Raw genomic sequence first — 27,794 nt, forward strand, 5'->3', positions numbered from 1 at the left:
TATTACGAACCCCTATATAATAGTAGTGACATGTAATGAAGCGTTCAGGCAGAGGGAACCTTGGTTTGCGGCGTAGACTGCGCCAGCGTGCCGTCCTCCCAGCGTTTCAAGATGTTGTGTTGGAACACACCCATGTCCGAGTCCTCGAATATCCGCAGGCGCGCTAGTCTTCTGTCGCGCAGCTTGTTCTTCGGCAACATGCCTGAGACGGCTTTTCGGATGATCTGCGTCACCAGCTAGGGTCAGAGAAGGGACAGCGGACAGACACTGCTGCTACGCACTTCGTCGGGTTTCCTCCGCATCATATCCTTGTACTGAATTTCCTTCAGACCTCCGGGGAACATTGTGTGGTGCCGGTACACAATTTGGTCGACCTTGTTTCCAGACACCTTCACCTTCCGTGCGTTCGTGATGACGACGTAGTCACCACAGTCCGCTGAGACCACTCAGCAAAGAAGTTTGTCAAGGTAGTACAAGAAGTACTCACCACTCGGGTCGAAGATGGGCTTGTGCTTGCCCATGAGCACGATAGCAATGCGCTCTGCCAACTTTCCCAGTACCCGCTCCGAAGCGTCGACGTGATGCCACACACGGGCATACGCTAGCGCAGTCTACGATAGAAACCATTGAGCCGATTCGGATTGAACCTTGAGCTTAGAACACATACGTTCCCGACCACCTGGGACATTTTGAGGGACCTGCAAGTTGTGGACCAAGAGAGAGCTGGTACGTCTAAGCGCGCAGGCTGCCACCGCAAGTGGCGGCAAAGTGGCTGCAAATTCGAACTGCTTGACCGCGTCTACGGCCTGCCCTGTTTCGCGTCCATCCGTCCAGGATGTCTGGAGAGTCCTCAAAACGCTCGGACCTCATAGATGTGTGCGTGTCTTGCTTTCTCCAAACATTCCCGACGTGTCTGACTCGCGTAGAACATACCAAGAACTCCATACCGTCCTTTCGGGCAGCTTCGAGGGCCACACGCTCGACCAGATCTCGGAACTGCTCAAACCGCGCATTATTCAGCTCAGGAATGTCGCAGCGCCATTTGGAAAGCCCTCGGACGCGTCGAGGAAAAAGGTCGACTCGGGCCCGGTGACCCTGCGCGACGGGATCGTCATACGCGTCGAGCCGGAGGACAAGGAATGCGTGTTGGCCATCAGCTCGCGGCTGGGGATTGACGAGGTCGACGCGCTCGTCCTTCTTCGCTCCTTTCTGTTCAACGAAGGTGCGCCAGACTCCATCTCGAGGGAAGGCGCCAGTCTCGTGGACGAGCTCGTGGAGGCCATCACACCGTTCTACTACATCGAACGGCTCTACATCCTGCGCACGCTCATCCCACTCTTCCGCGCGAATGAAAACGAAAGCGATGCGATTCACGCCATTGCGACCGAGTTTCTGCCGAGTATCATCCCCGACGGGAACGCTTTCGCGGAGATGCTCCTTGACGAGTACATGAAGAAGGTCAAAGCCAACCTCCCCGACAACGTCGCTAATGACCCGCGGCAAGCCGCCGCCTGGACACGTCAGAATTCGAAGGAACAGCTGGTGCTGCTGGAGGTCCTCTACTGGACGATGTGGAGTTACGCCTCGCGAAACGGTCCCCTTGTGGCGCGGATATACGAGTCAGCGTATGGCACGAACCTAGGCACGGAACAACAGAACTCCACACTACTTCTCGACGAGGAGGGCGTTCAGCTGCAAAAGGATTGCGCCGCACTCTGGATCCTGATCACTCTGGAGGTGCTCGAACTGGAGAGAGCCGCAGAACCTGGTGGCATCCAGCTTGCCGCCGAAGCCGCGGACCCAGAGATATACTGGTCGTCCCCAGAGTCACTCAAGCGAATACACGAGCTCGTCTTGTCACAGACGGAGAGTCACTACGCGTGCACATTCATGGCATGGGCCTTCGTACTCTCGCGCTTATCCAAGGCCGCGTCAGAGACCAAAGAGCTTCCGCCTTCGTACCAGCCTTTCTTCGACTCCCTTCTGCCACAACAAGGGAAGTCATACTCGAAGGACAGAGAGCCTACACACAACTTGATGGCCAAGACATGCCTCGACCCTGACGCTGGGCTGTTCAAGCTCATGCTCGTACTGCTCACAGCGTCGCCAATTTTTGTGACTGCGACGGCGTTTCGTGACAACTCTGCCATTGTTGACCCCAACACGGTGGCATATCGGTCCGTCTTCAAAGGTGTGTACATCCGATGCGTATCACACGCTGCGCCGTCGTACTGATGTGGCTTGTCAGGTCTCGTAATCGCGATCACAGAGCTCGTCCCTGTCGAGCTTATTCCCGATTTCGAATCGTTTGTCGAAGTCTGGATCGCGCTCTTCGGGCGAAGCGAGAGCCTCTCTGTCATGGGTATCTGTCGTCAGTTCTGGCAGTCGGACTGGCAGCTAGGCATTGCGCGGCGCGCCATCCTCGACGTCGCACGATCGCGCTTCCCCATACAGTTCCGGCCGCTCGTCCGGCTGCTTCGCGCGATGACGGGTGCGGGCTTCTTGGATACCGATGCGCTTTCGACGACGGACTATGCCGCGGAGGGGCACCCGCTCGAGGATGACCGCGAGATCTGCACGCGCCATGTGTTCTACTACCTCGACAAGCTCACGACATACACCCAAGTCATACCGGTGCATTCGTGTACAGGCGCCCATGCACTGTACGAGAGACTACCAGAGCGGTACGGCTCGTCTTCGGTTACGACGGGCGTCACCTACATGAACCTGCGGCCTCTCAAACTTCCTGGCGGTTCTATCCTTCCGCCCAAGTCGACGGGTCGCTTGCTCAGCGGAGATGGTGGGGACCTGGTTGTGGTCTGTTGGCAGCACGAACACTCGGGGTGGAAGCTCCTGCTGGAGCTGCTGACGGACTACGTGAACCGGCGGCGATTGCACTCGGGGACCGGCGGTGCCTACCAGGACATATCGTTCGCGCAGAAGGCAGGACACAAATCGCTCGCATTGCGGCTCGAGGACATAGGCGTAGAGATGGACCGCGATGGTGACGAGAACATCGTCATGGACGTCTTGGACCTCATTCGCAGTGTCATCCAGGACAACCCGCTTCTCGCGGAGCAGTTGCTGGAGTCGTTGGAGAGCGGGAACCCGGTGGTCGCACACACTATGGTCGAGGCACAGCCACCAGACTTGGTGCAGCTTACTACAATGATACTTGAGGAGGCACTCTCTCGATCCTCAACTCAACCAAGGAGTACTGTACGCGCACCTCTCATCACCTCAGCCATAAGCGTGCTCGCCGCTCTTCTTGCCCTCCCTCGGTATTCCAACCGCGTCTGGCTCTACGTCCGTTCGACAGCATCTCTCTTTGGGTCCGAGAAGGCCATCGGCGTAGCCTCTACGGTGCTTGCGGCTGAGAGGTTGTCCGGTCACTATACCATGACTCTCGCGCTCTTGCATTTGGTCCAACGACTCTTCCACGAGGCATCGGCAAACGCACTGTGGGTCCTCCAGCATAGTCCCCGTTTGCAACAGGTGAAGGAAGAGGTTTTGCTTCGTGCCGCTCGGTTTGTTCATGCGGAGATCTGGGTCGAGCACATGGGCTGGAAGTACGCTCAGCTGGGTGACCGCTTCGAGATCGGTAGACGCGTGTCAAGCTTGTACTCGGACATCCTCAAACAGTCGTCGCCGCTGCCCAACGACGGGCCGTTTGCAGCGCTGAGCCGAGCCGTGGCGGATGCGTTCATGGTGAAGGCGACCACCTCCACCATCACGCCCCTCGTGTCTTCCTTGACGAATGCAGGGTCATTCTTGAAAACGCTCTATGCCACGCGACGGATCGGCGATGCAAGACGGCTGGTCACACTCATGGAGTCCCATCTCGAAGTTACTCGCCTGCTCTTGATCTCTAAGGAGCGCATCATGCCCTCAACAGAGCCGTCTTTACTCGAGCAGGCCCTCTGCGCCAAGGTTGGGGGAAGTGTCACCACCTTCGACGGGGGTCCATCAAGAGTGGATCCTGTTGATGCCCTTGCCGGATACGTGAAAGACCGGGGCATGGGCGACCTTGTCCGTGTTCTATCCGTCAGGGTCCTCTTCGCTCTGTGTTCGTCACTGTCATCTTCACAAGGTCCTCCCCCGACCATTATTGGCCATCTGTCGGATCCGGAGAGCATGGTTGCGTCTCTTGTTCGTATCATTCAACATCCGTATGACGACGTTCACCTGCGGAACGCGGTATGGAACTTCATCATCCTAGCAGTGGACAAGGAACCTGCGCTTGCACGCCTCTTCGTTACTGGCCACTTCCGTGTGCCTACTCCAAAGGTCTCAGCCAAAGGCAAAGAAAAGGCCCAGGATGATGGAGCCCTCACGAAGTCGACGAGCGCAGTAACCGTAGCGTGTGACATGCTGCAAGAGTGGAGAGATCTCCTAGACCTGAACCCCCAGTTGCTCGCATCTCTCCTCCGGTTCCTGGATGTGGTATGGCAACACGGGCATGAGCACAAGTCGTACTTGGAATCCATACGTCGGGACACGGCCCTCTTCGAGCAATTGGCTGCGATCGTCAGCGAGGAACTTGGGCCCCCGCCTGACTACAAGACCCAAGATTACGTAGACATTGACGGTGCACGGCGTTCAGACCTGCATGAAGCTGTGTCTATCCATGCGTATCGGACCGCCGTCAAAGCTCATGCGGCGCACGTCTTGGCGGAAGACATACGGCTCGTGGCGGAAGCACAGCCTAACCAGTCGACCTCCGAGAAGCCGTCGAGTTATACTGCCATCGAAGCCCTCTTCAAGTCCGAGGAGCAATTTACAGAGCTCGTCGCGGAAGCAGCTGCAAGTGCCTATGATCCGGAGCTTCACGATGCACTCGCAGAGCAAGTCAAATCCGACTTCCCTAGTCTGGATTTGGAGTCCTTACGGATCCAAGAACCTGTCGTCGAGCGGGATTACGGAGATGCGTTTGCGTTCAACACCGGGCTGTTGCAGTTGCGGTTACAAGTCTTCGTGCGTGGCGATGCTGTGGAAGTTGTCGAGGCGCACAGAAAGCTCACGGCAATCAACCTCAACCTGTCACTTGCTCATGTCCAGACCACTCTGACCGAATCATGGCAGTATCTGCTGTTGCGGGTTGTTCCCTACCTCCGAGGCAATGAAGCTCTCCGCCGGAACTTCCTGAACCTTGCGGCGTCAGTCTCGGAGAGCATTGCGGCGGAGAAACGTTCGGGAGACATGATGTCAACCATCCACTCGGCCAGACTATCTGTACTGTTGTCTCTGCTTGAAGTGGTGTGGTTCTCGACGTCTGACAAGGCAGAAGAGATCAAACACTTCGTGACTTTGGTTCGGAATACACGGGCCATCATCTTGAATCATTCGCAACCTCCCATGAAGTCCCTAATGGGCCAAAGCCCGGTTCCATTCCATAGGCCTCTTCTGCAGATTGTTTACTTCTGTGCGCGCCATAGCAGGAGCCTCGCAAGACGATCAAAGACTCTAAACGCAGAACAACGGCTCTCCATCTCTGCTATGCTCGACGCAGCACTCGTTCTTGTCATCGACAGCTTACGCATCAAGTTTGATGCAGCGTGCGCTGCCTTGGATCTTGACCTCGACCAGGACCTGGAACTATTCGTGGCGGTCTTCGAACAGTGCACCCGGACAGATGTCAACGTCTCGCATACGTTCTGGCTGACGCGTTGCCAGGAGACTGACGTCGTGCGCGCGAGCTTGCGTCTCTTCAGCCGCATCGACCTGGTCGGCATCTCGGACTTGTCGCTCCTCAGGGCGCGCAAGCAGCCTCTATATGCGCCTCATATCCTGACCTTCCATATGGCCTTGGCAAGTATCCCGCTAGCGGCCGAGAAATTGGCCAGCGAGGGCATCCTAGCTGCATACACCGAAAACCCACTCAGCCAGGCGATTCGGATCGGGATGATCGACGTCGCTATACCAGAACTTCCTAATGAGCGAAGCCCAGCGCATCGAACATACTGCACGATGTTGGCGATCATCGCAGGAGTCATCATGTCCCTGGGTCGACACGGTCACTTCTTCGACGCGGAAGCGAGCGGGCTCGTCCAGCTGTGGGGCGATCAGATCCACCGCGCACTGTCATGGACAATCGGGGACGCACTGACTCTGCCATTGCTGGAGGAGATGGAACAGGTCGTCAACCTCTTCGCCGCGATCGCGCAGAACTCGTCTGCAGACAAGGCGAGCGATGCCGTACAGAAGGTGCTCCGGTTCTTCACGAACGACGCACTTCTCTTGGTGCAGCAGCTCAATTACGCGTTGACACATCCGAACCATCTCGCCAGCCTGTTCGAGCCGATCACCGCGGACGAGCGCAACAAGTTCGAGGCGGAGAGCAAGTCGTCGGTGAGCTCGTCGGCGGACGCGGTAGACCCCATGCGAAGACCGTTCCTTACACGCCTGATGCACCGGCTGTTCCGCTTATCGGGTTCATTGCTGTCGACACTATGCAGCATCAGTGGCACAGAGGTCGTGCTCCTTGGGGAGCAAGAGGATTGGCCAACCCAGGAGGCTCTCATCGTACCCGTAAGTCATCTCGCTAAGTGAAGTGCAGTCCAGCGTTCTGACACGACCTCGACAGCACTCAAAGGTGGTACTGGGAGAGCCAACGTCGATGGGCACCCTCCTCGAGCTAGGGAACTGCTCCGTCGACGTACTCCGACAGCTCGTCAACCGCCCCGCCACCCAGGTGGTCGCGCCCGGGTCTACGTCCGTCCCCGCGCTCGACGTGCGCGAGAGTGTGCGGCCCGCGCGGCGCAACCTCGAGGCCGTCCTCCTCTACGCCGTCACACAGCTCGCGATGTGGGTCGCCAAGCCCGAGTTCGACGTGAGCTCGGGCGACATGGACGAGGACATGCGCGCGGAGACGCCGCCGGGGCCCGCAGACTCGCATGCGCTGAAAGCGCGGCGGCGCTCGTCCATGCCACTTGCGGAGCGCCTGCGCAGGGGGATGACGGGCGAGATGGCGAGCGACCTGTTGGGGCTGCTGAACAAGGCGAAGCCACTTGTGGCCAAGAGTGGGGAGGTGCTCGGGGAGGGGAACGTGGACTTGACGCCGGTACTGGCGCGGTTTGTGCAGGAGCGGATTTCTTTATGAACACGTCGATTGGTAGCTACATGTGTATTGTTAGGACTTGTGATGTTCTGTTGTGTTTGTGATGACCTCACGCTGTTATTGTACATGTAGCAAGTATGTCTCTCCTCGAGCTTGCTCTGTTGGTTACTCCGCCTCTGAGAGCGTGAATAATGACTGATTCTCTGGGCCGCTCGACCTAGTCCAGCGCGAGCGTGGTGTATATATGAGATCAGAGGCGTGGCCTCATACAATAACAGAACAACTGCAAAATACAAGACGTAACATACACTCCAAACCAAATCCCACCCCTCCCTCCTGTTACCTCACCTCCTTCGGCGGCACAAACTCCGGCACCTTGCCCCACTCAAACCTCTCTGCCCCGAACGCGTCCAACATGTTCTTCGGCAGGATCTCTACGTAGTTGGGCGGGAGCATGTCGTCGTACTTGTCCAGCCCGGGTTGCCACCGCACCGTCACGAGCGCCATCGCGAAGTCAGGCTTACTCGACTTGGCGTGCGCGGGCGAGGGCGCGGACGGGGCGGCGGGTGCGGGTTGTTGAGTGGGCGGGGTGGACGCGAAGGCGGAGACGGGCTGTGGGGGCGGTTGCTGGGGCGTCGTCGAGGCGAACGCGGACGCCGGCTGTCCTTGCGCCTGTGTCTGTGTCTGCGCCCCGCCAAACGCGGACTGCGGCACGGGCGTCGTCGAGCCAAACGCGCTCGTCCCCGCCGCCGGCATGCCAAACGCGCTTGCGCCCGACGCCGGTGTCCCGAAGGCGCTCGCCCCGCCCGTTGGTGTCCCGAAGGCACTCGCTCCGCCCGCTGGGGCGCCGAAGGCACTCGCCCCGCCCGCAGGGGTGCCAAACGCGCTGGTCCCAGGCCCAGCGGCGGGTGCACCGAACGCACTCGGCCCAGGCCCAGCGGCAGGCGCACCAAACGCACTTGTGCCCTGTCCAGGGGCGGGTGTCCCGAATGCGGATGTCGCCGCGGGTCGTGGCGCGAGCGCACCGAAGGCGGAGGGCGCGCCAAACGCTGGTGCCGCGCTCGTGTTGCCTCCCCCAAACGCCGAAGGCGAGCCTGTTGGCGCCGCTCCGTTGCCTAAGGACGGTTGGCCGAAGACGGAGCCGTTGGGGGCAGGATTAGAGGTGGCGAGGCCGAACGCGGAGGTCTGTTGGCCTGCGAAAGCTGAGAAGGCCCCGCCGCCGCCACCTGCGTTGGGAGTGCCGCCTGATGAGCTGGCAGGGTTCGCGAAGGCGGAGAAGGCCCCGCCGGAGGGTGTCGAGCCGAATGCACCGGTGGCGGGCTTGATGAGTGAGGACTGGCCGAATGCTGGGGTGCCTTGCGCCGCTTGGCCGAACGCTGAGATTGAAGTCGACGGTTGACCAAAGGCAGAGGTACCCTGGGCGGGCTGGCCAAATGCTGATGTGCCCTGGGCAGGCTGGCCGAACGCGGACGTCCCTTGGGCAGGCTGGCCAAACGCAGACGTACCCGCTGCTGGCTGACCGAACGCGGACGTACCAGATGCTGGCTGACCGAATGCAGAGGTCCCTTGGGCAGGCTGACCGAATGCAGAGGTTCCTTGAGCAGGCTGTCCGAAGGTGGACGTCCCCTGGGCAGGCTGGCCAAAGGCAGAGGTACCCTGTGTAGGCTGACCAAAAGCTGACTTGCCCTGGGCAGCCTGCCCGAACGCGCTCTGCCCGAGTGCGGGCTGTCCGAATGCCCCGCCGCCGCTACCGGGGCCGGGTGCGGGCTGCGACCCTCCGGCGAGGGAAGCGAAGGGGCGCGCGCCGCTTTCCTCGTAGTTCTGCCTGGCGCGCTGGTACATGGCTTGAGTGTTGTTCGCGGCCTTCTGGACTTCCTGGTCTGCCATTGCGAAGCTGGTCGCCTCTTCTTGCACCTGCGTTATGCGGGCGACGCCACGAAGTCAGTGCTCGCACGGTACAACACAAGACAACACACTTACGTATAAGTTGAAATTACCGGTCTGTGCCGCTTGCAGTGCTCGGACGCGGAGCTCCTCGGGAGAGCTCTCGGGTATTTGTAGGAGGGCACGCTGGTGCTTGGCGGGGGCGTATGTGGACAGCTTCCATGTCGGGCGATCGTACCGCGGGTCGAGGTCACGCGTTATTGAGTCTACGCTGGGTGTGTTATGAGCTTAGGGGCGCGCGAACGGGTACAAAAGGGGCGAACGTGAATAGTTGGGGGGCAGGTGCGTTGCCCCCTGAGCTTGAGCTCCATGTTTGGTCTGTGTGTATTCCGTAAGCGGGGTGGAGAGAAGATATTTAGGACGATAGAGACGTACTTCCGAAGCTACTGCGCTGGCCGTCGCGCGGGTGGTCATTCTTGCACGAGTCTCCGAACTTGCATTGTCCGCGTAGGAAGTATTGGCAGACGACCTAGTAGGCGAAGCATTGTCGTTGGCTGCGTCCACGACGGTACTGAGATGCGGGGCTCACCATACTAGGGCCGTGCTGGTGGGATCTCCGGCGTAGTGATCCGCTGAGTCCGCCTAGAGCAGTAGGGCGAGTGAGGGGAAGGCGTCTGAGGCGAGTGGACTGGGTCACCTTGGGTCACCCCAAGGTCACCCACTCGGTGTGACGAACGCGCGATCGACAGCCACCGACGCGCGCCTCGAGCTCTTCGGGCCGTCGCCGACCAATGGCCGACCCTCGGACATCTCCGCGCACTGGGCGTCTGTGCCCTGCGACTCGCTGACCGCGGCCGCCACAACTGCTCCGTCTGTCTGACTCTGTCCACACGACCGCCTCAGCCAGCCGCACACCGTCTCACGTCTTCCGCATCTGAAGCTGACGCAGAAAGCCTAGATGAAGACCGAATCCGATAGGTCAACTCCTGCTCCCGCACCCACACCAACGCCCTCGACCGCGCCCACCTTCTCTGCGGCACAATGGGGCAACCGTACGTCGTATCCTCTGTCCACGCTCAAGCACACAACTCAGCACAGACTCAGAGGTCCCGATTGACCCCGCCCTTCAGCAAACCTCGCAGCCGGCGCCGCAGCCAACGTAAACCACACGCGTCTACATCCTCCTCATGCCGCTGACGTCGCGGCGCAGCAGCGGATACTACCAGTACTACAGCCAGACGCCATACCAGTACTCCTATCCGCCTCCGCAAGCAGCCCAGCCTTCGGTCCCGGCGTCCACCGCGCAGACACAGCCGGTCGCGTCGACTTCGCGCGTGACGGCGCAACAGCCGGCGACAGAGACCACGAACACCGATATTGCCACGCTCAATGACGCGATCGGGAGCGCAGGGGTGGACCTCAGGGTGCGTCCTTGATCCTCACGACCCGGCAGACGACTGACGTCCTCCAGGCCGAAGAAGAATCACTACAAAGGACAGGGACCTACGACTCATACGCGTCATACCGACCGTACGAAGACCGCTCGCGCAAGCAACCCGCCAAACCCAACTTCGACACGCGCTACCTCGGCGCGACGATGCGCACCCTCGGCGCGCAGCACCAGGTGCCCAAGATCCCCGAGGACACCGTCAACTACCTCGCGCTCGCGCTCCGCGCGCGGCTGCAGGACCTCCTCACCGAGATGGTCGCCGCGGCCGCGCACCGGACGGACGCGCAGTTCGACCAGCCCGCGGCGCTCTACGAGGAGGACAGCTCGCCGATGTGGAGCGTGACCGTCCGGCGCGACGTCGCGAAGCAGCTCGCCGCGCTCGAGAAGGTCGAGCGCGAGGAGGAGATGCGCGTGCGGCGCGAGCGCAAGGAGCGCGTGGACGCCGCGGCGGCACAAGCCTCGGCGCTCGGCGCGCAGGGCGGGGCGGGCGGCGGGGCGGACGGGGCGGGCGCGGAGGAGGAGGGTCCAAAGAAGAAGAAGAAAAAGGAGGGCCCGGGCGTGACGGCGCGCAACATGTCGGAGGACGCGCGGAAGAAGATGTCGAACGCGGTCGCGAGCCAGGCGGCGGGCCTCGGCACGGGCAAGTACGCGTGGATGACGCAGGCGACCGCGGGCGCCGCCCCGCAGAAGCCGAAGCCCGGCGGCGGGGCGGCGGGCAGCGGTGCGACGACGCCCGCGACGACGACGGCCCCTGCGGCGTCGGCGAAGTCGGGCTCGTGGGCGAAGGCGTATGCAAAGTCGAACCCGACGCAGCAGAGGGAGGACGACTCGAGGAGACCGATCACGATGCGGGATGCGCTGTTTGTGATTGAAAAGGAGAAGGGGCACGGCGGAGGCAGGGGCTCGGCGAGGGGATGGACCTGAGCGTCGCGTCCTCATGCTCAGTTTCTCGAGTTGTAGGACGCTGTACTTGTATGTTCTGCCACTGCTCTGGCTCGTGTAAACCCTGACATTGGGATGAACGGCGTCCCATGCCGTGTTCTGCGATACTTATGCATGACTTTTTGTAATTTGAGTATGGGTGCCGGTGGCTGGGCGGCTCTCGCGGGCGCCGCGCCCTTTCTCAAGTACGTCGATGTACCTATCGTAAACGCGCTCATTGCTGGCCTGGACACACACCATGAGACTACCTTCGCTCCAGCATCTCGCTCGAACATCGAGGCCCTCTCGCACATCATCCCGTCTCCGCCCAACTGGCAACCCTCCCAACACCGCACTCAGCCGACCCGCCCTCCGTCCGTACACCTCCGCACCCGCCGAAGACACAGACGGCGAAGAGGACTACGACTTCGGCGCCTTCGGCGTCATCCTCCCCGAGGAGCCCTACGTCTGGGGCGTGTCGCACATCACGCCGCGCGCCGTGCCCGCACACATCGCGCGCCCGCCCTACGCGCGCGGAGAGGGCGTCCGGCTCGTGCTCGAGGACCGGCCGACGCAGCTCGGGGGAGCGGATGAGCGGCGACTGCGCGAGGCGGCGAGGCTTGCGAGGGACGTGTTGCGGTTTGCGGGGAGCTTGGTCGAGGTGCGTGTGATGTGTGCCTGCGAGATGCGCGGAGGCCCGGATGGGTCGCAGAGCCGTACAGCTCTCCGTGGTCCTCAGAGGCCCGGTCTCGGAGCTGATTCCTGACGGGCTGGTACAGGTCGGGGTGACGACGGACAGCATCGACGGCCAGCTTCACGACTACGTCCTCTCCCACAGCGCGTACCCGTCGCCCCTGCTCTACCGCGGCTTCCCGAGGTCGTGCTGCACGAGCATCAACAACGTCGTGACGCACGGCATCCCCGACCAGTTCAGTGCGTTCAGCCGTGCCCACGCTTGCCGCGGAGGACTGACGACAGCCGACGACCGCGCCCGCAAGACGGCCGCTGCAGGACGGGGACATCGTCAACATCGACATCACAGTCTACAAGCACGGCTTCCACGGCGACACCTCCCGCACCTTCCTCGTCGGCGACGTCGTGCGTGCCCCCCTTCCCTGCCCCGCGGCGCAACCCTAACCTCACCGTATGTCTCAGGACGAAAAGGGCCGTGAACTGGTGAAGATCACCGAAGATGCACTCGAGGCCGCGATTGGCGTGTGCGCCCCTGGCCAGCCGTTGAACCTGATAGGCAAGACGATCCATGAGCTGCTTCGCGGAACGAAGTATTCCGTCTCGACGCAGTTCACCGGCCACGGAATTGGCGAAGACTTCCACAAGTCGCCCTGGATACTACACCATCGTGAGTGCATTGACTGCCGAAACGCATTGAGTACTGATCCGGCGAACCCAGTGAACGACAATCCTGGAGTTATGCGTCCGGGCCATTGCTTCACGATCGAGGTCAGTGCTGACCGACATAGCGAGAGACGTTGTATAGTTGCTGATATAGACATACGCCAATACCCAGCCGTGCATCGTACAGGGTTCAAATCCAAGAGCCTGGATATTCCCTGATGGCTGGACAGCATCAACGGAGGTTGGCGTGCTGTTATTTTTATGGTTGTACTGTCCTTGACTAGCTTTGAACCAGAATTGTGCTCGCAGTGCACAGGCGGAGCACATGGTGTTGATCACGGAGTCTGGCGCGGACGTATTGACGCGGTAGCTGTGGGCGTTGCACTGCCAGAGCAGTCATGCAACTCTACTGCGACGAAATTATGTGCGCCATCGGCACCTTCCCCCACTACGATCGCAATCGCCCCGCCTCCATTTCAGCCCAACCTAATGATACAAAATCCAGAATACAGAGAAACGTGGTATCCTCGCGCAGCCTCTGCTCCAGGTCAGGACAACCCCAAATTAGACCGGATGACATCTTGCAAGACGTAGTTATAATCCTGCACGCAGAAACGTGAGTCAAGCATCTCAATCCTCCTGAATGACCCACCTGGTCGAGCGACCACGTAAAGCATCCCGCCATCCCTGCGCTCTTGGCGTACGACGCCTTGTCACCGAGGGAGTAGGTGTCATCGTATGCCACGACCGTCGTCCGGGCGGTGTCGTACAGGTACTGCTCAAGCCGGGCTGATCAGTGACCTCGCCCGACGCGGACAGTGAGGTGCGTACCGGTGTGTCACTGCAATTATCCCAGCCTACGCGTGGAAGCCCAGTCAACTCGAAGAGTCCAGCGTCTACCAAACACACGCCGCGCACCTTCCGTGTACCCATTCGCCTGCGTGAACGTCCCGCCGCTCGACTCCTGCAGCGCGCCCAGCGCCACGATCTGGTTGAACGCGATCTGCTGGCCCCAGTACGAGCTCAAGTCACCCGCATCTTGCGCCCTCTCCACGTCGCCCTTCCCCTGCTCCCCCTGCTTTGCCCGCGGATGCGCGCCCTTCAGGAAGTTCGGCGGCGCACCTGCGCTCCCAGCCTTCGCCGGGATCGGGCACGCGTCGGCCTGCTTGCCCGCCAAACCCAAGACGCGCTGGCGGTACGCCCGCAACTCCGGACCCGCACTCGCACCCGCATCCTTACTGGCGTTCGCACTGCTCTTGTCGGCCTCCGGGCGCTTGAAGTCCGTCAGCGTCGTCGTGCTGCTCTGCGAGACGTAGCCGTACAGCGGGAGGCCGAGCACGAGCTGGCCCGCGGGGAAGCCCGCGCCGGTCCACTGCGAGAACGCGGCCTCCGCGCTGTACTGCGGCGTTGTGGAGTTTCCGCAGAGGTTCCCGAGGGGCGCGTTGGGCCCAGGCGAGGTGGTCGACGAGCCAAAAACGTCGTAGTTCCTGCAAGACCCAGGCAAAATGAGATGGTCCTCTCAAGGCGAGGAGAGGAAGCAGCACGGACATGATGTTCGCGTAGGTCATTTGCTGGGCGTAGGCGGAGACGTCCGTGAGGGGGTTGCCGTCGGAACCGATCCAAGGGAGGTCGGTCACGGCGGCGGAGATGATCTTGCTTGAGCCCAGTGCTGAGCGCAGGGACGTGAAGAAAGTGAGGAGGTTGGCGGCGTCGTCTGAGGAGTGCAAGTTGCCCGCCCCAGTCTCGTTGGGGTACTCCTGCGACGATCAGGTCAGTATGATGACCTTGCAAGCGGGCTGCCGGACGCACCCAGTCAATGTCGATCCCTAGCGAAACGCTCTGTTCGTGAAAGATTCGTGGACGCAGACGGGTGGCACATTACCGTCGAGGTTATAGGTGTTCACAGCGTCGACACAGGTCTGGACGAACGCTGCGTTATTCGACGAGTTCATCACCTGCGAGAACCAGTAGCCTCCACTCCAGCCGCCTGTCCGCCATTACTGAGGGTTCTATGAAATCAGGCTGACGCATCGCACGCACCGATGGAGAGGACGACTTTCGTGTCGTAGCCGCTGTTGTGTGCGCTGCTGACCAGTGTCTGTAGGGTCGATGTAGCACCCGAGTCCCAGTTCAGACCGTTGGAGGAGTTCGGCGTTGCGAACGCTGGATCGACGTGAGTCTTCCCCTGGGCATTGCTTCTATTCACGTACCAAACAACAGGACGTCAAACTTGGAGAAGTCGACGTTCTGCGGAGCGATGGTCCCGGTCGCCCAATCGGGATAGTACCCTGCGGCGATCGGCGTGGTGCTCTGTGCCCGCTCCAGCTCCTTCATGGCGTGCAAGGCGGTATTCCTGGAGAGTGTCGAGGGCAGTGCATCTTCGAGGTTGAAGTCCGAGGTAGTCGTTGCGATGGACGGCGTGCTGCCGAGGAAGTTCAGCAGAGCAGGGCTCGATGCGTAGGCCGGGGATTCAAGTAGCTTGGAGAGATACGCGGAGAGGCCCTCCTTGCGCTCGGCGATGAGTTTGTCGTCTGCCCATGCTGAGGGTATGAAGGATGTGACGAGGATGCGTTTGGGCGGCAACGTTTGCGGGCCGCCGAGCGACGTATGCAGATCGACGAACTGGATGCAGGAGCGTCTTCGCCAACGTGAGTGCGCTGGAGGAAAGGGGAGCATACCTCGGAATAGCGTCGGGGCACTTCTGTCTTCGTGTCATCGTCGTGGACGACCTCGACGATGTACAGAATGTGAGGCCGTGGCGACGACGCTGTAGTGTGCTTGGTGATGGAAGCCCGTGTAACAGCCATCCTCTGCGCAGACGTGGTGGCAGTCCTGACGGGCGGGGAGGGACTCGGACGGGCTCATGTAGGCGTGGTTATATATGACGACGCGACGAGAAAGGTGCCGCACTTGGCCAGACGCAGGGATGGAGTAGGAAGCCCCCGGTGACTTGATGTCAAGCAACGGTGGGCTGGGAACCCGATCGTCGTCTCCTCCCGGAGCAGAGTGCGACATCTCCAGCCGTCTCGGCCCCTGCGCCACCGCCCGTCGTCCATGCGCCGTGGTCTGTCCGAACTGTGATCGCTTCCACTGAGACCTCGACGTGCTGGCAGGCGCAGTGGTATGCCACCGTAGACTATGCGCGTGTCGTGTCGGATGCCCGCAGAAGAGCTGATAACGACGAATCGGGGATCGGCATCATCGTTGCAATGGTCGCGTGCACATTCGAACTTCCATCCGCTTGGTCACGGCGAGCAGTCAGTAGCACGACGCTTCAAGTTCTAGTTCAGTATGCAGGAACAACTGACCGCTAACTCCGCAGTGCCCACCTATTGCAGAACACCATCCGAACTCTACGGAACAAACAATGAGCGGCTCCTCGTGATAAGCCGACTTGGAAATGACTCAATTCGAATGGTCCCATCGACGTACGACGGCTATCCTTACTGGAAGGTGGTACGCCGACATGACGCAGTGTGGCAAAAGCCTGAGCAAGTCGTCCTAGTCATCAATCAGTGGCTAGGGCACCCCGGACGAAGCGGCTCTATCAGATCAACAAACAATGTATGATACAGAACCGGACACACGAATCGGCACAAATCCCCACGTCGACTACGTAGAACATGTGCAGCCGCACCTCAATTGGCAGTGAGGCCCAACGCGACCCTTATTGCATTCTGTAGAACGTAGTTGCCATAGTCCTGCACGTACGCGTCAGTCAGTGGCTGGCGGGTCTCGGGTACATAGTGCAATCGGGCACGTACCTGGTCCAGAGACCACGTGAATGCGCCTGCCATACCCGAACTCGCCACGAATTGGGCCTTGAGGGCGAGCGAGGTCGGGTCGTCGTAGGTAACGACGGTCTCGCGCGACGTGTCGTAGAGAAACTATGCCCGATAACGTCAGCGACACCCATACAATTGAATCCAAGACGGGATGAACTCACAGGAGTATGACCGCTGCAGTTGTCCCTTGCTAGACGAACCGATCAGATGAGCGTAAGAACCCAACATGGACTAGAGGCTGCCCACCGAGGGTGTACCCATTGGCAGCCGTGAACTTGCCGCCCGAATACTGCAAGGCACCCAGCGCGACGATGTCGCCGAAGGCGATCTGCTGGCCCATATACTGGCCGAGGTCTCCCGACCCCGACGACCTCGCCAACTCGGCCGTCTGATTGGCAGAGGGGTCGAGTTGCCCGGCACGCACACCGTTGACGAACACCGCCTGCAAGTCGTCGTCGCCGGAGCTGTACTCTCGCTCGCTCTTCACTGAGTTGCCATCTCGGACGTCGTCGCTCACGGCGTACTGCTTCCCCCCCAACGCCAGCACCCGTGCGAGGTAGGAGGAGCCCTTCCCCTTGTCGCTCCCATCCGAGTTCACGTCGCGCTCCTGTAATTCCGTCTTGCTGCTCTTGCTGACGTAGCCGTAGAGGGGCAGGCCGAGCATCAGCTGGTTCGCGGGGAAGTTGGCATCGGTCCATTGCTTGAGCCCGGCCTGGGCGCTGCTCTGTTTATGCGTGGACGTGCCGCAGAGGTCGCCCAAAGGGGCGTTCGGCCCTGGTGTGGACGATGCCCCGACTGTGTCGTAGTTCCTGTCGGATTGGCATGAGTCAATTGTGATGGCGTAGGGACGACGAGGGGAGAGCGCACATGAGGTTGACGTAGGTCATCACTTTGGCGTAATCCGACACATCCGAGAGCGGGTTGCCGTCTGGTCCCTTGAAGGGCTGGTCAGTGACGGCGGCTGAAATTATCGCATCGTTCCCAAGCTTTGCGCGGAGTGCTTGGAAGAACGTGAGCAGATTTGCAGCATCATCTGGCGACTTTCCTTGCCCGTCGCCGGCACCATCATCGTTTGGGAACTCCTAAAGGAAGCGCAAAGTAAGGTGATGCGGCGAGGGTTAATGAGGACCGAACCGACCCAGTCGATGTCTATGCCTAATTCCTTTTTAGCTCGAGTATCCTTGCCGAAGACGGGCTGATACAACATACCGTCAAGATTGTAGTCATTATATGTTTGCACGACTGCATCGACGAACAGATCTCTACTATTGCTGGAGCCCATGATCTGGGAGTAATATTTACAGTTTCCCCATCCACCTGGGGCACGCGCGTCAAAACAAAACGCATGAGCAGACGGGATATGTACCTATCGAGAGTACAACCTTCGTCTTATTGTTGCTGGCATGAGCCGCACTGACGAGGGACTTCAGCGTCGAGGCATCACCGCTATCCAGGTCAACTCCGTTCGAAGAGCTAGGCGCTGCGAATGCTTCGAGAGTTCAGCTTGTGTGCAGGGTTCCATGCGCCGCGCCGCTCACCATAGAATAGAATATCCCACTGAGAAAATTCGAGCTTTGAGGGTGCGTAATCGGCGGTCGCCCAGGAGGGGTAGTAAGCACCGGACTTGGGCGTCGAGTTTGACCGGGACGTTGAGCTGGGCGTTGAGTCAGGCGTTGAGCTAAGAGTTGACTTGGAATCCGAGATGGACGTCGGGACAGACGTGGAGTTGGATGTTGAGCTGGATGTGGAATCGAATGCCGAGTCGGAAGTAGGCGCAGGCTGGACACTCATGCTCGGCAGTGAAAATATGGGAAGGTCACAGATAACAAGATAGATACAAAAAAGTTAAGAAGGTAAAGACAGATATGTCCAAGGGTCAGAAGGGCAAAGCAAACGGCGAAACCGCTCTTGAGATCCATCTTTTATCAGAGGAGAGGCATTCCAGAGCCATGGTCCGGCTCAGACAAGGAGACCATACGTACGACGGAGCTGTGCAGTTAGCAATGCCAGTGCTCGCCGACGCCTTGCTCTGGCATGGAGGGGCAGGGGTGAAACGCGCACACAGGGTCGGAGACACAGACTCTGCGAGCGCCTCCCCGGTCGTGATCTGGGAACGCCGATGTTGCTATCGGAGTCGTGATGTTGTACATGGTTCCGGCGCATAAGCTACACTGTACGCCCGCGGTGGTCACAGTATTAGCCGCCAGCACCGAGGACGTAGATGCAGAGCTAGGATGCAGCGCTGTCAGCGTAGATAGACGCCGACAGTTCGAGGCATCTGAGCAAAGACCAAATGGTTGCCGCTGACAAGCCGCAATGTGAGCACCTGTATACCAGCGCAGGCCTTCGCACTCACCTCGGGCGAGGCTCCGAGTAGTTTACATACTTGAAAGCCGAATCGGGGCGCCGTGTGCGCGGGCCGTGTAGGTGTCAAGCACGCCAGCGTTGCAAGGCCAAAACACAATCTAGCAGCAATGCACGCGCTCCAAGGAGACAGATGCAGGAACCTCGACCTGCCTTGAGTGACAAACAAAGAGTGCGACGAGATTGACGATGGACTACTTGTAGACAGTGACTTGTGTAGCTCTAGCCTGTATCTGCGAATAGTCATGAACCGAACCGCTATGCATGTTATATATGTCCTGTAGTGTCCAACAAGTGAACGAGCTGACATGGCATAATGTACTGCGATTGTGCCATTGAGATTTCTCGACATACTAGATGCCACTGTCAGATGGTGGTTTCACTGGCGCGCTCTACCGGGTTGGCCGTAGATCAGACCTCCAGTGTCGCGCTGACCTGTCGAAAGCATAGCAGCAAAAACAAGTCGGCATATGAAGTATTATTCCATGGAATCAGAAGCCAACCTGAACTTCCACGAATCAAAATGAACATTACCTGCGAACTGGGCTTGGATTAGCAGGAATCGTTGAGACGCTGCTATCGTTCGCGATGTAGAGGTCAATTCTGACCAAGAGGACGATGAGCAACAAGCATCGTGTCATGAAGGCCGGGCCCAAATGCTTGGAGACTTCGAGACAGGTCTGAGATGGGCATCGTGTTCTGGTCGTGTTGGTTTAGGGAAGAGGAGGCCACGCTGTGCCACGGGCCCATGGGGCGCTGTCGGTCATACCAGTTTTGGAAACCCCGAACCAGCCTTCGCAGAAGCGCTTATGGTCGCCTCAGGCTAGTAGCCAACATCATCCTCAGCAGAACTGCGTGGGTGTAGACCTGTAATAATGGTATTATATCTATAGTGCATTGCTAGGAACGATAAGGAGCGACGAGATGAAACCCAAAGATGAAAGCACGGCAAATGATGGTGGTATACGATATCGCCAGCTGGCGTACGAACTCGGAGATCACAAGCCCAAACCAGAACGAATGGCGTCCTGCAGAACGTACTTGTAGTCCTGTACACCAGAGCAATGAGTTCCTGCCAGAACCTGCAAACATCTTTCCGACTGACCTGATCAAGGGACCAAGTGAAAGCACCGCCAAGTCCGGAGTTCTTCGCGAATGTGGCCTTGTCGGTAAGCGAGGACGGGTCGTCGTAAGTGACTACGGTCTTGCGCGCGGTATCGTAGATGAACTACGCAGATCGTTAGCGTCAGGAGAATGTTACTGTAGTGACTGCTATATGCGTACCGGCGTATCGCTGCAGTTATCCAATTCTACGGAGGCAAGTGTCAGTTCAAGTTCGCTTAGACAGTTGGTAGTCACTGCAGTGCATACCATAGGTATAACCATTAGCAGCCGTGAACGTTCCCGACGAGTCCTTGAGAGCTCCAGAGGAAATGAGATCACTGAACGCGATCTGTTGCCCATAGTACGAGCTGAGATCACCAGAAGCCAAGGCAGTCAAGTTCGCCGGTTTCTGGGTGATAGCAGGACGAGGGTGTGCTCCGTTCAACGCGTTCAGCTGCGCATCACCAGCGTCAACCTCATCGAGGTTCGTCAGGTTCTGCCCAGCCACGTAGCTCTTTCCGGCCAACCCGAGCACGTCTTCGCGGTAGGCTTCCAGAGCGCTGCCGTTCGTGTGCTGGAGAGTGCCGTCGGAGAGCGACTTCTTCGAGCTTTTATTGACGTAACCGTAGAGCGGAAGACCGAGCATGAGCTGGCTGGCAGGGAAATTAGCCGCGGTCCACTGCTTCACGGACGCCTTGGCATTGTACTGCGACTGCGATGAGGTACCACAAAGATCGCCCAGGGGAGCATTTGGCCCTGGGGTCGATGATGCCCCGAAGATGTCGTAGTTCCTGCGCAACGCAAGGTTGAATCAATACGGGATATCGACGCGCGAATGATATGATGAACACACATGATGTTCACGTACGTCATCTGCTTGGCATAAGCAGAGACGTCCGTGAGGGGGTTGCCATCCGAACCGACCCAGGGGAGGTCGGTGACTGCAGCGGAGATAATCTTGTCCGCGCCAATGGCACTACGAAGATCGGTGACGAAGCTGAGGAAGTTCGCCGCATCGGCTGAGGAGTATGGGTTCCCTGCACCGGACTGGTTGGGGTATTCCTAATTTTGTCAACAGGGCGGTCAGCGCGCTAGAGCGTCATGGAGGGACATAAGGCGTACCCAGTCAATATCGATCCCTGTTCGTGACCGTTCGTCAGACTATGGAGGGATGAACAGGATTGGACACTTACCATCGAGGTTGTACGTGTTGACTGCATCAACACACGCCTGCACGAAGGTCTTCCGGTTGGCGGGCTTCATGACCTGGGAAAAGTGGGTGCTCCCACTCCACCCACCTGAGAGCGTTCTTGAGACACAGCGCATGATGCATGAGAGCAAGATTCTCACCTATGGAGAGCACAACCTTGGTGCCATGGCCGCTGCCGTGTGCAGCACTGACAAGCGACTTCAAGGTGTCGGTCGAGCCGTCATCCCAGTCGATCTTGTTCGACGAGTTCGGCGTCGCGAACGCTAGATTGCAGTATTCAGTCAGACCAACGACTGTAAGTCCACAGTAAGGCATACCGAATAGCAGCATGTCGAACTTCGAGTAGTCGAGACTCGAAGGCGGGAAGCTGTCACTGGACCAATCCGGATAGTACGCCGCCGCGACGGGGGTTGTCGCCCTCGTCTGCATCGACGAGGCCTTCCGAGAGCTGGTCGACCTGCGATCACTGTTGGACAGGAACGGAATACGCATCGTGGGCAGTGCGGCTGAGCAATCCTCGCCTCCGCGACCCACCATTTATACGCGCGCAACTTACCAGTACCACGCGAACGTCGAGGGAACTGCGGGAGAAGACATATACGAGCGAGCTGTGTGGGTAGCAATGCCGAGCCCGTCCGCATGGTCCGCCAGAAGACGAGGGCACCTCGACCATACCTACCAGAGGCGGATAGGCTCGTACCGGTCGCTGGGGGCGAAGGCCGGAGCCCACAATCCCCGGGATACATTCGTTGTCTCGGTCGTAGTTGGCTGTGTGCATGTGATGGTTTCGATGCGCATCGTGTCGTGCGCATTCCACCTGCTAGCATGCTCATTGAACCGCCATGCCATGTGTGAGCGTATTTGCAGACTTGTTGAGAAAGCTTTGGACGATATAAGAGTCGCGCGCACTTCCGCCGAGCTTGAAGCGATAACGAAGCCCATCCTCAAGGATAATATTTGTATCAGACCCAACGATGGCGATCCAAGCACGGCTGCAGCTCCATCGTCAGTGATCATATGCGAGACGAAGACAAGTACGGGCTCACCTTGAGCTCACCTCTGAGCACAATGTCAGTGGCGTGCTAATCTGCTATGATCGAGAATGTGATCGGACCGCGCGGAGTGGGAGCCACGATCGCGTGGAACCTCGTGAGCGCATCAACGTGGGCGGGCTCTCCCGGCGACCATGCTTCTGAACGGGTACTCAGAGTAGAGTCTGGGCCACTTTCAGTAGGAACGGCATGGTCATCGGTCCGGCTGGTATACCTTGCTTTCGGTGAGTATGCACTCGTTCAATTGTATAAGCCCGCACTCACGTATTCCAGATCGGACAGCATCGCATGGTCAGTAGCTCAGCTGGACACTGCCCATGAGCAGTGTACCTAAGACACAAGATGCCTACCAAGATTAGGTGCGTCTCAGTGGGAAACCATACACATGCATCGTATTCAAGTTGAAGCGGTCTCTGATCGTCACCAGCAGTACTACATACGAAGGAGTACGCACTGGGCTCATCTCGACCGTATGCAACATGTGCGCTCGGGGCCCGGGGATTGCACGTGTGCACGAACACAAGTCGGCATCACGAGCGCATCATAGCTCATATTATCGCGCCACGAAGAAGGTCGGTGAGACAAACGACCACAGAAGAAAGGCAGGGCACGGACGCGGTTGTCGAACCCATAACGGTCATACATTGGCCATAAACGGCATCATACCCCTCGGCCAAGGCAAGGAGGTTGTATCCAGGGTCGGTGAATGCCTACGGCCAACGAAAGCCCCCCACGTATCGTGCGCGTCATGGCTACTCTGAGAGTGGGAGCGAGACCAACAAACACCTGCCATCCCTGGATGACACCAATCGATAACGAGACTGAACGGAAGAAGACAAGATCGGGACGGGGAATTGGAGAAGATGACATTGACACTGACGCGAAGAGCGCGGGTGAGCGGGATCCTGCTGGCAGTCTGCCTCACAAAGCATATCTGGTACATGCGATGTCATCTGTCGATACAGAGGGGTTGAGTATACACGGTCGTCGAAGAGGGGGACACGCACCTGAGGCCGACGACTACTTCCTGAGCGACTCTTTCATATGGCAGATCGCAAGTGATACTCCGAGGTCGGAACTAACACTAGTACATAGTAGTCACTAGACTACATGCGTGCGGTAATCAAGCCTTGAGCTTGCCCGTCGAAACCGTACAGCCTGAGGACGGCGACATACCACACATGGACAGGCACGCCGTCACTGTTAGCAGAGAGACTAGGGAATGACAGCTGCCATAGATGAAAGGATCTGTCATTATCAGTGTCAACCACGGCGATACGGCACGCGGATGCGGGTGCGGGGATCCGAAGAGAGAAGAAGGCGTCGTGCAACTTCGCGGAGACGAGTAGCCTGCAAACTGTGTTCGGAATATTTGACAGAGATAGCAAATCAGGGGTACTTGTGTGTTCTTCGGGTCCAAGACATCTTCCATTCTGCATCTGACGCCCCGCATGACGTTGCATAGAGCCCTAATGAGGGACGGGTCTATAGGGACGTCTTCATCGGGACCAGGGCAGCGGCTGGGACAGGTCGATGTTGCCGCCGCTAATGATGACACCGACAGGCCCTGCGACACCGAGCTCCTGGAACGCCTTGCTCCGGACCGCTGCGAACGCGGTCGCGCCACTCGGTTCGACAACGAGCTTCAGGCGCTCCCAAATGAGGCGCATCGCGTCCACGATTTCCTACACGAACCCTCATCAGTCAGGGGACGAACGACGCGCGCGAACGCCTGCGCACCTCGTCAGAAACCACGATGACGCGCTCGACCTTCTCCTGGATAATCGGGAAGTTCAGCACGCCCACGGGGGTGCGCAGCCCGTCCGCGATCGTCTCCGCCTTGACGTCCTCCCTCCTCCGTCCCTCACCCAGGCCCCTCGCACAATCGTCCGCGCCCGCGGGCTCCGCGCCGAACACCCTGACGCCCGTGCCCTCCGCGGCGAGCGCGGTCCCCGCGAGGAGGCCGCCGCCGCCGACGGGCGCGACGACCGCGGCGAGGGGCTCGGGTGCCTGCGCGAGGAGCTCGAGCAGCGCGGTGCCCTGGCCGAGGATCGTGTGCGCGGCGTCGTATGGCGGCACGAACGTCGCGCCCGTGCGGGCCTGCACCTCCGCGAGCGTCGCGGCGCGGGCGGGGGCGTTCGCCGCGCAGAAGGTGATCTCTGCGCCGTATGCTCTGACGGCGTCCACCTTGGGCGTGGCGGAGTTGTCTGGCTGGAAGCGGGGTGAATGAGGGACGCGGGACGGCGGGAGCACGGCGTACCATCACGACATAGCATTTGACTCCGCGTTCCCTTGCTGCGAGGGCTAGCGCGCCGGCATGGTTCCCTGTGCGATGCCAAGTCGAAGTGAGATTTTGAATTTCCGCCACGTACTTCAATTTGAGCGGTGTCCTACCTGAGCTATGCGTGCACACGCCCTTGGCGAGCTCTTCCTGCGTGAGTTGGCTGAGACTGAAGCTCGCGCCGCGGAACTTGAAGGCACCGCCCTTCTGAAGGTTCTCTGCTTTGAAATAGAGCGTGTTCTTGTTTGGCAGGGACGCTGATAGCGTCGATGAGCTGAAGATCGGCGTGCGATGGATTACAGGTTTGATAGCCTCGTGGGCGACTACGATCGAGGCCCTGGTCAGAGGAAGCGAGGCTGGCTGAGATGGTTTCTCCATTTCAGCAAGACTTCAGATGATCAACAGTAATCTTCGCAGAATAGTGTGTCTTTGCAATGAAGAGACGATAGGCTAGTCCCCCGAGTCAGTACCAGTTGGACGATGCGGCACTGCGGCATCTTCCGGAGGTAGTAATTGTGGAGACCAGCAGGAAAAAGGCACCAAGCATTTCAACACACCAAAGCGCGTTCCGACAAGCATCCTATACATAGCACCCAGAGCTGTATTCAATGCCTGCCGCATCATGTCGGATGCTGGGTCGTACAGTGGAGCGCCATCAGCGGGCGCATGACCCACCGGCGTACAATACAATGTCGGGTGGACGAAGCGGGCCCGGTCGGTCGCACTCTGTCGCAGTTAAGCCGGCAAGCAGTAGAGCCCAGTAGAGTAAAGCGTGGCTCGCGTCCACGTCAAGGCAAATTTGCAATGGAGAGAAGAGCAGCCGACAGTGAGCCATACAATGAGCCCCGAGGTTTCAGCTGCCAAGGAAGAGAGGATATCCCAGAGAAGACCTTGCGAGACTCCGGGAGGGTTTGAAGGAGGGTAAGGACGGGGTAACGCGTTGCGTCACGGAAGCGGTAGCGTGACAGGCGTGACTGCAGGGCGAGTGTGGGCGCGGAAAGGTGGGACGTGACACGAGGAAGAGGGGGACCGGGGGACTGGGGACATGTACAGGCAGGGGACAGGTGTGCGCCGTTCTGCTTGGCCACAGACCGGGCCAGGCTGTGACTGTAGTGTCCACCCACACACCGCGCCATGGCTTGCAGCGACCGAGGCTGGCATTCGCCGAGGAGTCCCACCTGGACGCGCGCGACCGTTCGGGCAGCCTGCCTTCCGCGCCCCAGCCTGTGCGGCCCATGCCTCCCCCGCCGTCTCTCTGCCACCGCGCAAAGCAGCGATACTCGTCGCCCCCCGCCCCCATGCCCGCCCACTCGCCCCCCGACGACGCCCCCCGCCCCCCGCGCTCCCTCCGCTCCCCGACCGCGGTCGTCCACCTCGAGTACGACAGCACCAGCCCGCCCCCGCCCCCGTCCCCGGAATGGACGCGCTTCGTCTGCATCAGCGACACCCACTCGCGCATGGTCCACGTGCCGCCCGGCGACGTGCTCCTCCACAGCGGCGACCTGACCGCCATGGGCACCTACGCCGACTTCCAGCGGACCATGGATTGGCTCTGCGACCTCCCCCACCGCACAAAGATGTGAGTTCCCGCTGCACCCTGTCGCCAGAGCTCGCGCTCTAACATCGCCCCGTCCGATCGCGCCGAATGGAGCATCATCGCAGGCAACCACGATCTCCCCCTCGACTACCACGACGACTGGTACGTCAAGAACTACGACCGCTGGCATGGCGTGTCGAAACAGGTGCGTGGCTCCACCGCCTCTCCATGAGCAGCGTGCCGACTGCCTTCACCAGAGCATCGGCTTGATCCAGGATCTCATACAAGGCCGCAGAGCCGCCAAGTCCGGAATCGTCTACCTCGAAGACGACCATTACGAATTTTGCGCCAAGCCAGACGGTCGGAAATGGACCGTGTATGGATCGCCGGTCAGTGCTTGAAATTGCCGTCCTTTCTATCGGTCGTGTGCAAGATGGTTGTCGTTTTGCGTTTCCCAGAGTACGGCTGGGGCTGGGGCTCTCCGCCCCATATCACCGGGGGAAACCCGCTTCGTTCAGACTCCGAATATGCAACGAACAGTGGTCCCTACGGGGAACCTTATCGGGGACTTTGAACCCCCTACGAAAAGGCGTGTTTTCATCCATCATGCTGAAATGCATCATATGTGCTGAGGATGTTCGGGCTCCGAACGTGACCAGAAAAGGTTCCCCGAGGGCACCAAATGACTACAGGCACCTGTGCCCCTCGTCTTGAATCTTTGCACTGGATACTCTCCGTATATCGTAACAGGCCAGGTGTCCTGTGGCTCTGCTTGAGAAGAGACTAGCTCTCATAGACTGACCCCGCGCACTCTACACAAGCTACGGGACTACCGGGTCCGGTGGTGGATCGGGCCAGCCATAGACGGCCAATCTCGCATCGCGCACATGCGACAATCACCATGCAAACGACTGTACCGATAGCTGCGAAACTAACCCCGGTCCTAACCTCGCAGTGGTCGCCCTACTTCCACAACTGGGCATTCAACTACCAGCGCGGGGAAGAGGCCGAGAGTACGTCACCGCCCATCCGACCCGCCGCGCCCTCACGCTGACCCGGACAGAGCTCATGGCCGCGGTCCCCAAGACGGACATACTGTCAGCGCCCTTTCCGTTCAGACGCGTTGACGAGGGTGACGAGCCTCCACAGATTGACGCACACGCCGCCGCACGACATCCTCGACAAGACGACGGTCGGGAACGAGCACGTCGGGTGCGAGGCGCTCGCCGCCCGCCTCCCCGCGCTGCGCCCGCGCCTGCACGTCTTCGGACACATCCACGAGGACCACGGCGCGGTCCTCCGCGAGTGGCCCGCCCCCGGGTCGCCGTCGGGCGCACCGCTGCCGGATGAGGGCGATGCGGTGGCTGCGGGCGCGGCCTCGAGCCGGGACGCGGAGCAGACTGTCTTTGTGAACGCGGCGAATTGGCCCATGGGCCCGCGGGCCTGCCGCCCGGGCGGCGGGCGAGTCCAGTTCGGGGAGGCGCCCTTTCAGCCTGTCATTGTGGACTTGCTAGACGACGCTTGACGGCGCGTTGGGCTGGCGACGTCGCCGCGAGGACGCCGTGGCTTGTACGGGCGGTGTTGCGCCGGTGATGGCACAGGGATCCTCGAGGGCGCTGCGACATGTCTCGCGTCGGCGTCTCAGACTCGAGCGCGAGGTTCCCGCTCCCGGCACGATACATATCATCCTGGGTCTTGTATACACATACCTTTCTTTTCTTACAGCGTTAGTGTTTCTGGATTTTGTCTGTCTGATGTGCGCAGTGTGGTTCTTCTGCGCCGACCATCGATCC

The 27,794-nt window shown here is 59.6% G+C and overlaps 11 protein-coding genes across 11 annotated transcripts; 4 read left to right on the forward strand and 7 right to left on the reverse strand.

Moving 5' to 3' along the window:
* Window positions 1-44: 44 nt before the first annotated feature.
* On the reverse strand, window positions 45-874 carry C8Q71DRAFT_874599 (60S ribosomal protein L23; the record flags this gene model as incomplete). The annotated part of the gene is made up of 4 exons (XM_047928374.1): window positions 668-874; window positions 488-611; window positions 282-436; window positions 45-224 (listed from the first exon to the last, which is right to left on the reverse strand). The coding sequence occupies exons 1-4, from the start codon at window positions 686-688 to the stop codon at window positions 45-47; spliced, it is 480 nt and encodes a 159-aa protein (XP_047776547.1). The 5' UTR covers window positions 689-874.
* C8Q71DRAFT_860104 (nucleoporin subcomplex protein binding to Pom34-domain-containing protein) lies at window positions 836-7,099 on the forward strand (the record flags this gene model as incomplete). Its single annotated transcript, XM_047927747.1, has 4 exons — window positions 836-876; window positions 927-2,191; window positions 2,249-6,528; window positions 6,584-7,099. 4 exons carry the CDS (start codon window positions 836-838, stop codon window positions 7,097-7,099), a joined length of 6,102 nt encoding a protein of 2,033 aa, XP_047776548.1.
* A 297-nt stretch (window positions 7,100-7,396) lies between these two features.
* C8Q71DRAFT_860105 (uncharacterized protein) lies at window positions 7,397-9,751 on the reverse strand (the record flags this gene model as incomplete). The annotated part of the gene is made up of 6 exons (XM_047927748.1): window positions 7,397-8,971; window positions 9,038-9,212; window positions 9,265-9,319; window positions 9,377-9,470; window positions 9,531-9,583; window positions 9,664-9,751. The coding sequence occupies 6 exons, from the start codon at window positions 9,749-9,751 to the stop codon at window positions 7,397-7,399; spliced, it is 2,040 nt and encodes a 679-aa protein (XP_047776549.1).
* On the forward strand, window positions 9,695-11,484 carry C8Q71DRAFT_838994 (transcription initiation factor TFIID component TAF4 family-domain-containing protein). The gene is made up of 3 exons (XM_047926494.1): window positions 9,695-9,993; window positions 10,046-10,365; window positions 10,413-11,484. The coding sequence occupies exons 2-3, from the start codon at window positions 10,129-10,131 to the stop codon at window positions 11,313-11,315; spliced, it is 1,140 nt and encodes a 379-aa protein (XP_047776550.1). The 5' UTR covers window positions 9,695-9,993; window positions 10,046-10,128; the 3' UTR covers window positions 11,316-11,484.
* Window positions 11,485-11,571: 87 nt separating this feature from the next.
* C8Q71DRAFT_712401 (methionine aminopeptidase) lies at window positions 11,572-13,038 on the forward strand (the record flags this gene model as incomplete). The annotated part of the gene is made up of 7 exons (XM_047920854.1): window positions 11,572-11,973; window positions 12,092-12,240; window positions 12,311-12,410; window positions 12,468-12,672; window positions 12,724-12,773; window positions 12,841-12,909; window positions 12,964-13,038. 7 exons carry the CDS (start codon window positions 11,572-11,574, stop codon window positions 13,036-13,038), a joined length of 1,050 nt encoding a protein of 349 aa, XP_047776551.1.
* A 67-nt stretch (window positions 13,039-13,105) lies between these two features.
* C8Q71DRAFT_177592 (glycoside hydrolase family 18 protein) lies at window positions 13,106-15,717 on the reverse strand. The gene is made up of 10 exons (XM_047916780.1): window positions 15,347-15,717; window positions 14,879-15,290; window positions 14,709-14,831; window positions 14,551-14,655; window positions 14,478-14,494; window positions 14,217-14,425; window positions 13,587-14,155; window positions 13,500-13,525; window positions 13,321-13,443; window positions 13,106-13,270 (listed from the first exon to the last, which is right to left on the reverse strand). The coding sequence occupies exons 1-10, from the start codon at window positions 15,473-15,475 to the stop codon at window positions 13,217-13,219; spliced, it is 1,767 nt and encodes a 588-aa protein (XP_047776552.1). The 5' UTR covers window positions 15,476-15,717; the 3' UTR covers window positions 13,106-13,216.
* A 555-nt stretch (window positions 15,718-16,272) lies between these two features.
* On the reverse strand, window positions 16,273-18,347 carry C8Q71DRAFT_177590 (glycoside hydrolase family 18 protein). The gene is made up of 9 exons (XM_047916779.1): window positions 17,992-18,347; window positions 17,820-17,942; window positions 17,663-17,770; window positions 17,592-17,608; window positions 17,321-17,535; window positions 16,700-17,262; window positions 16,615-16,643; window positions 16,433-16,555; window positions 16,273-16,369 (listed from the first exon to the last, which is right to left on the reverse strand). The coding sequence occupies exons 1-9, from the start codon at window positions 18,242-18,244 to the stop codon at window positions 16,307-16,309; spliced, it is 1,494 nt and encodes a 497-aa protein (XP_047776553.1). The 5' UTR covers window positions 18,245-18,347; the 3' UTR covers window positions 16,273-16,306.
* A 14-nt stretch (window positions 18,348-18,361) lies between these two features.
* Window positions 18,362-19,531, reverse strand: C8Q71DRAFT_772755 (uncharacterized protein). Its single transcript, XM_047924423.1, has 3 exons — window positions 19,352-19,531; window positions 18,810-19,252; window positions 18,362-18,756 (listed from the first exon to the last, which is right to left on the reverse strand). Exons 2-3 carry the CDS (start codon window positions 19,167-19,169, stop codon window positions 18,451-18,453), a joined length of 666 nt encoding a protein of 221 aa, XP_047776554.1. The 5' UTR covers window positions 19,170-19,252; window positions 19,352-19,531; the 3' UTR covers window positions 18,362-18,450.
* A 131-nt stretch (window positions 19,532-19,662) lies between these two features.
* On the reverse strand, window positions 19,663-21,948 carry C8Q71DRAFT_177779 (glycoside hydrolase superfamily). Its single transcript, XM_047916781.1, has 10 exons — window positions 21,688-21,948; window positions 21,449-21,588; window positions 21,272-21,394; window positions 21,115-21,219; window positions 21,044-21,060; window positions 20,775-20,983; window positions 20,189-20,712; window positions 20,102-20,127; window positions 19,923-20,045; window positions 19,663-19,866 (listed from the first exon to the last, which is right to left on the reverse strand). Exons 1-10 carry the CDS (start codon window positions 21,726-21,728, stop codon window positions 19,816-19,818), a joined length of 1,359 nt encoding a protein of 452 aa, XP_047776555.1. The 5' UTR covers window positions 21,729-21,948; the 3' UTR covers window positions 19,663-19,815.
* A 1,259-nt stretch (window positions 21,949-23,207) lies between these two features.
* Window positions 23,208-25,015, reverse strand: C8Q71DRAFT_874681 (tryptophan synthase beta subunit-like PLP-dependent enzyme). Its single transcript, XM_047928375.1, has 4 exons — window positions 24,578-25,015; window positions 24,444-24,508; window positions 23,924-24,394; window positions 23,208-23,868 (listed from the first exon to the last, which is right to left on the reverse strand). The coding sequence occupies exons 1-4, from the start codon at window positions 24,840-24,842 to the stop codon at window positions 23,683-23,685; spliced, it is 987 nt and encodes a 328-aa protein (XP_047776556.1). The 5' UTR covers window positions 24,843-25,015; the 3' UTR covers window positions 23,208-23,682.
* Window positions 25,016-25,762: 747 nt separating this feature from the next.
* Window positions 25,763-27,526, forward strand: C8Q71DRAFT_798142 (Metallo-dependent phosphatase-like protein; the record flags this gene model as incomplete). Its single annotated transcript, XM_047925798.1, has 6 exons — window positions 25,763-26,043; window positions 26,116-26,206; window positions 26,259-26,390; window positions 26,957-27,014; window positions 27,065-27,098; window positions 27,151-27,526. 6 exons carry the CDS (start codon window positions 25,763-25,765, stop codon window positions 27,524-27,526), a joined length of 972 nt encoding a protein of 323 aa, XP_047776557.1.
* Window positions 27,527-27,794: the final 268 nt, after the last annotated feature.

This window comes from Rhodofomes roseus (genome assembly GCF_022264815.1).
Source record: "Rhodofomes roseus strain CIRM-BRFM 1785 chromosome Unknown C8Q71scaffold_17, whole genome shotgun sequence".
Taxonomy (NCBI): domain Eukaryota; kingdom Fungi; phylum Basidiomycota; class Agaricomycetes; order Polyporales; family Fomitopsidaceae; genus Rhodofomes; species Rhodofomes roseus.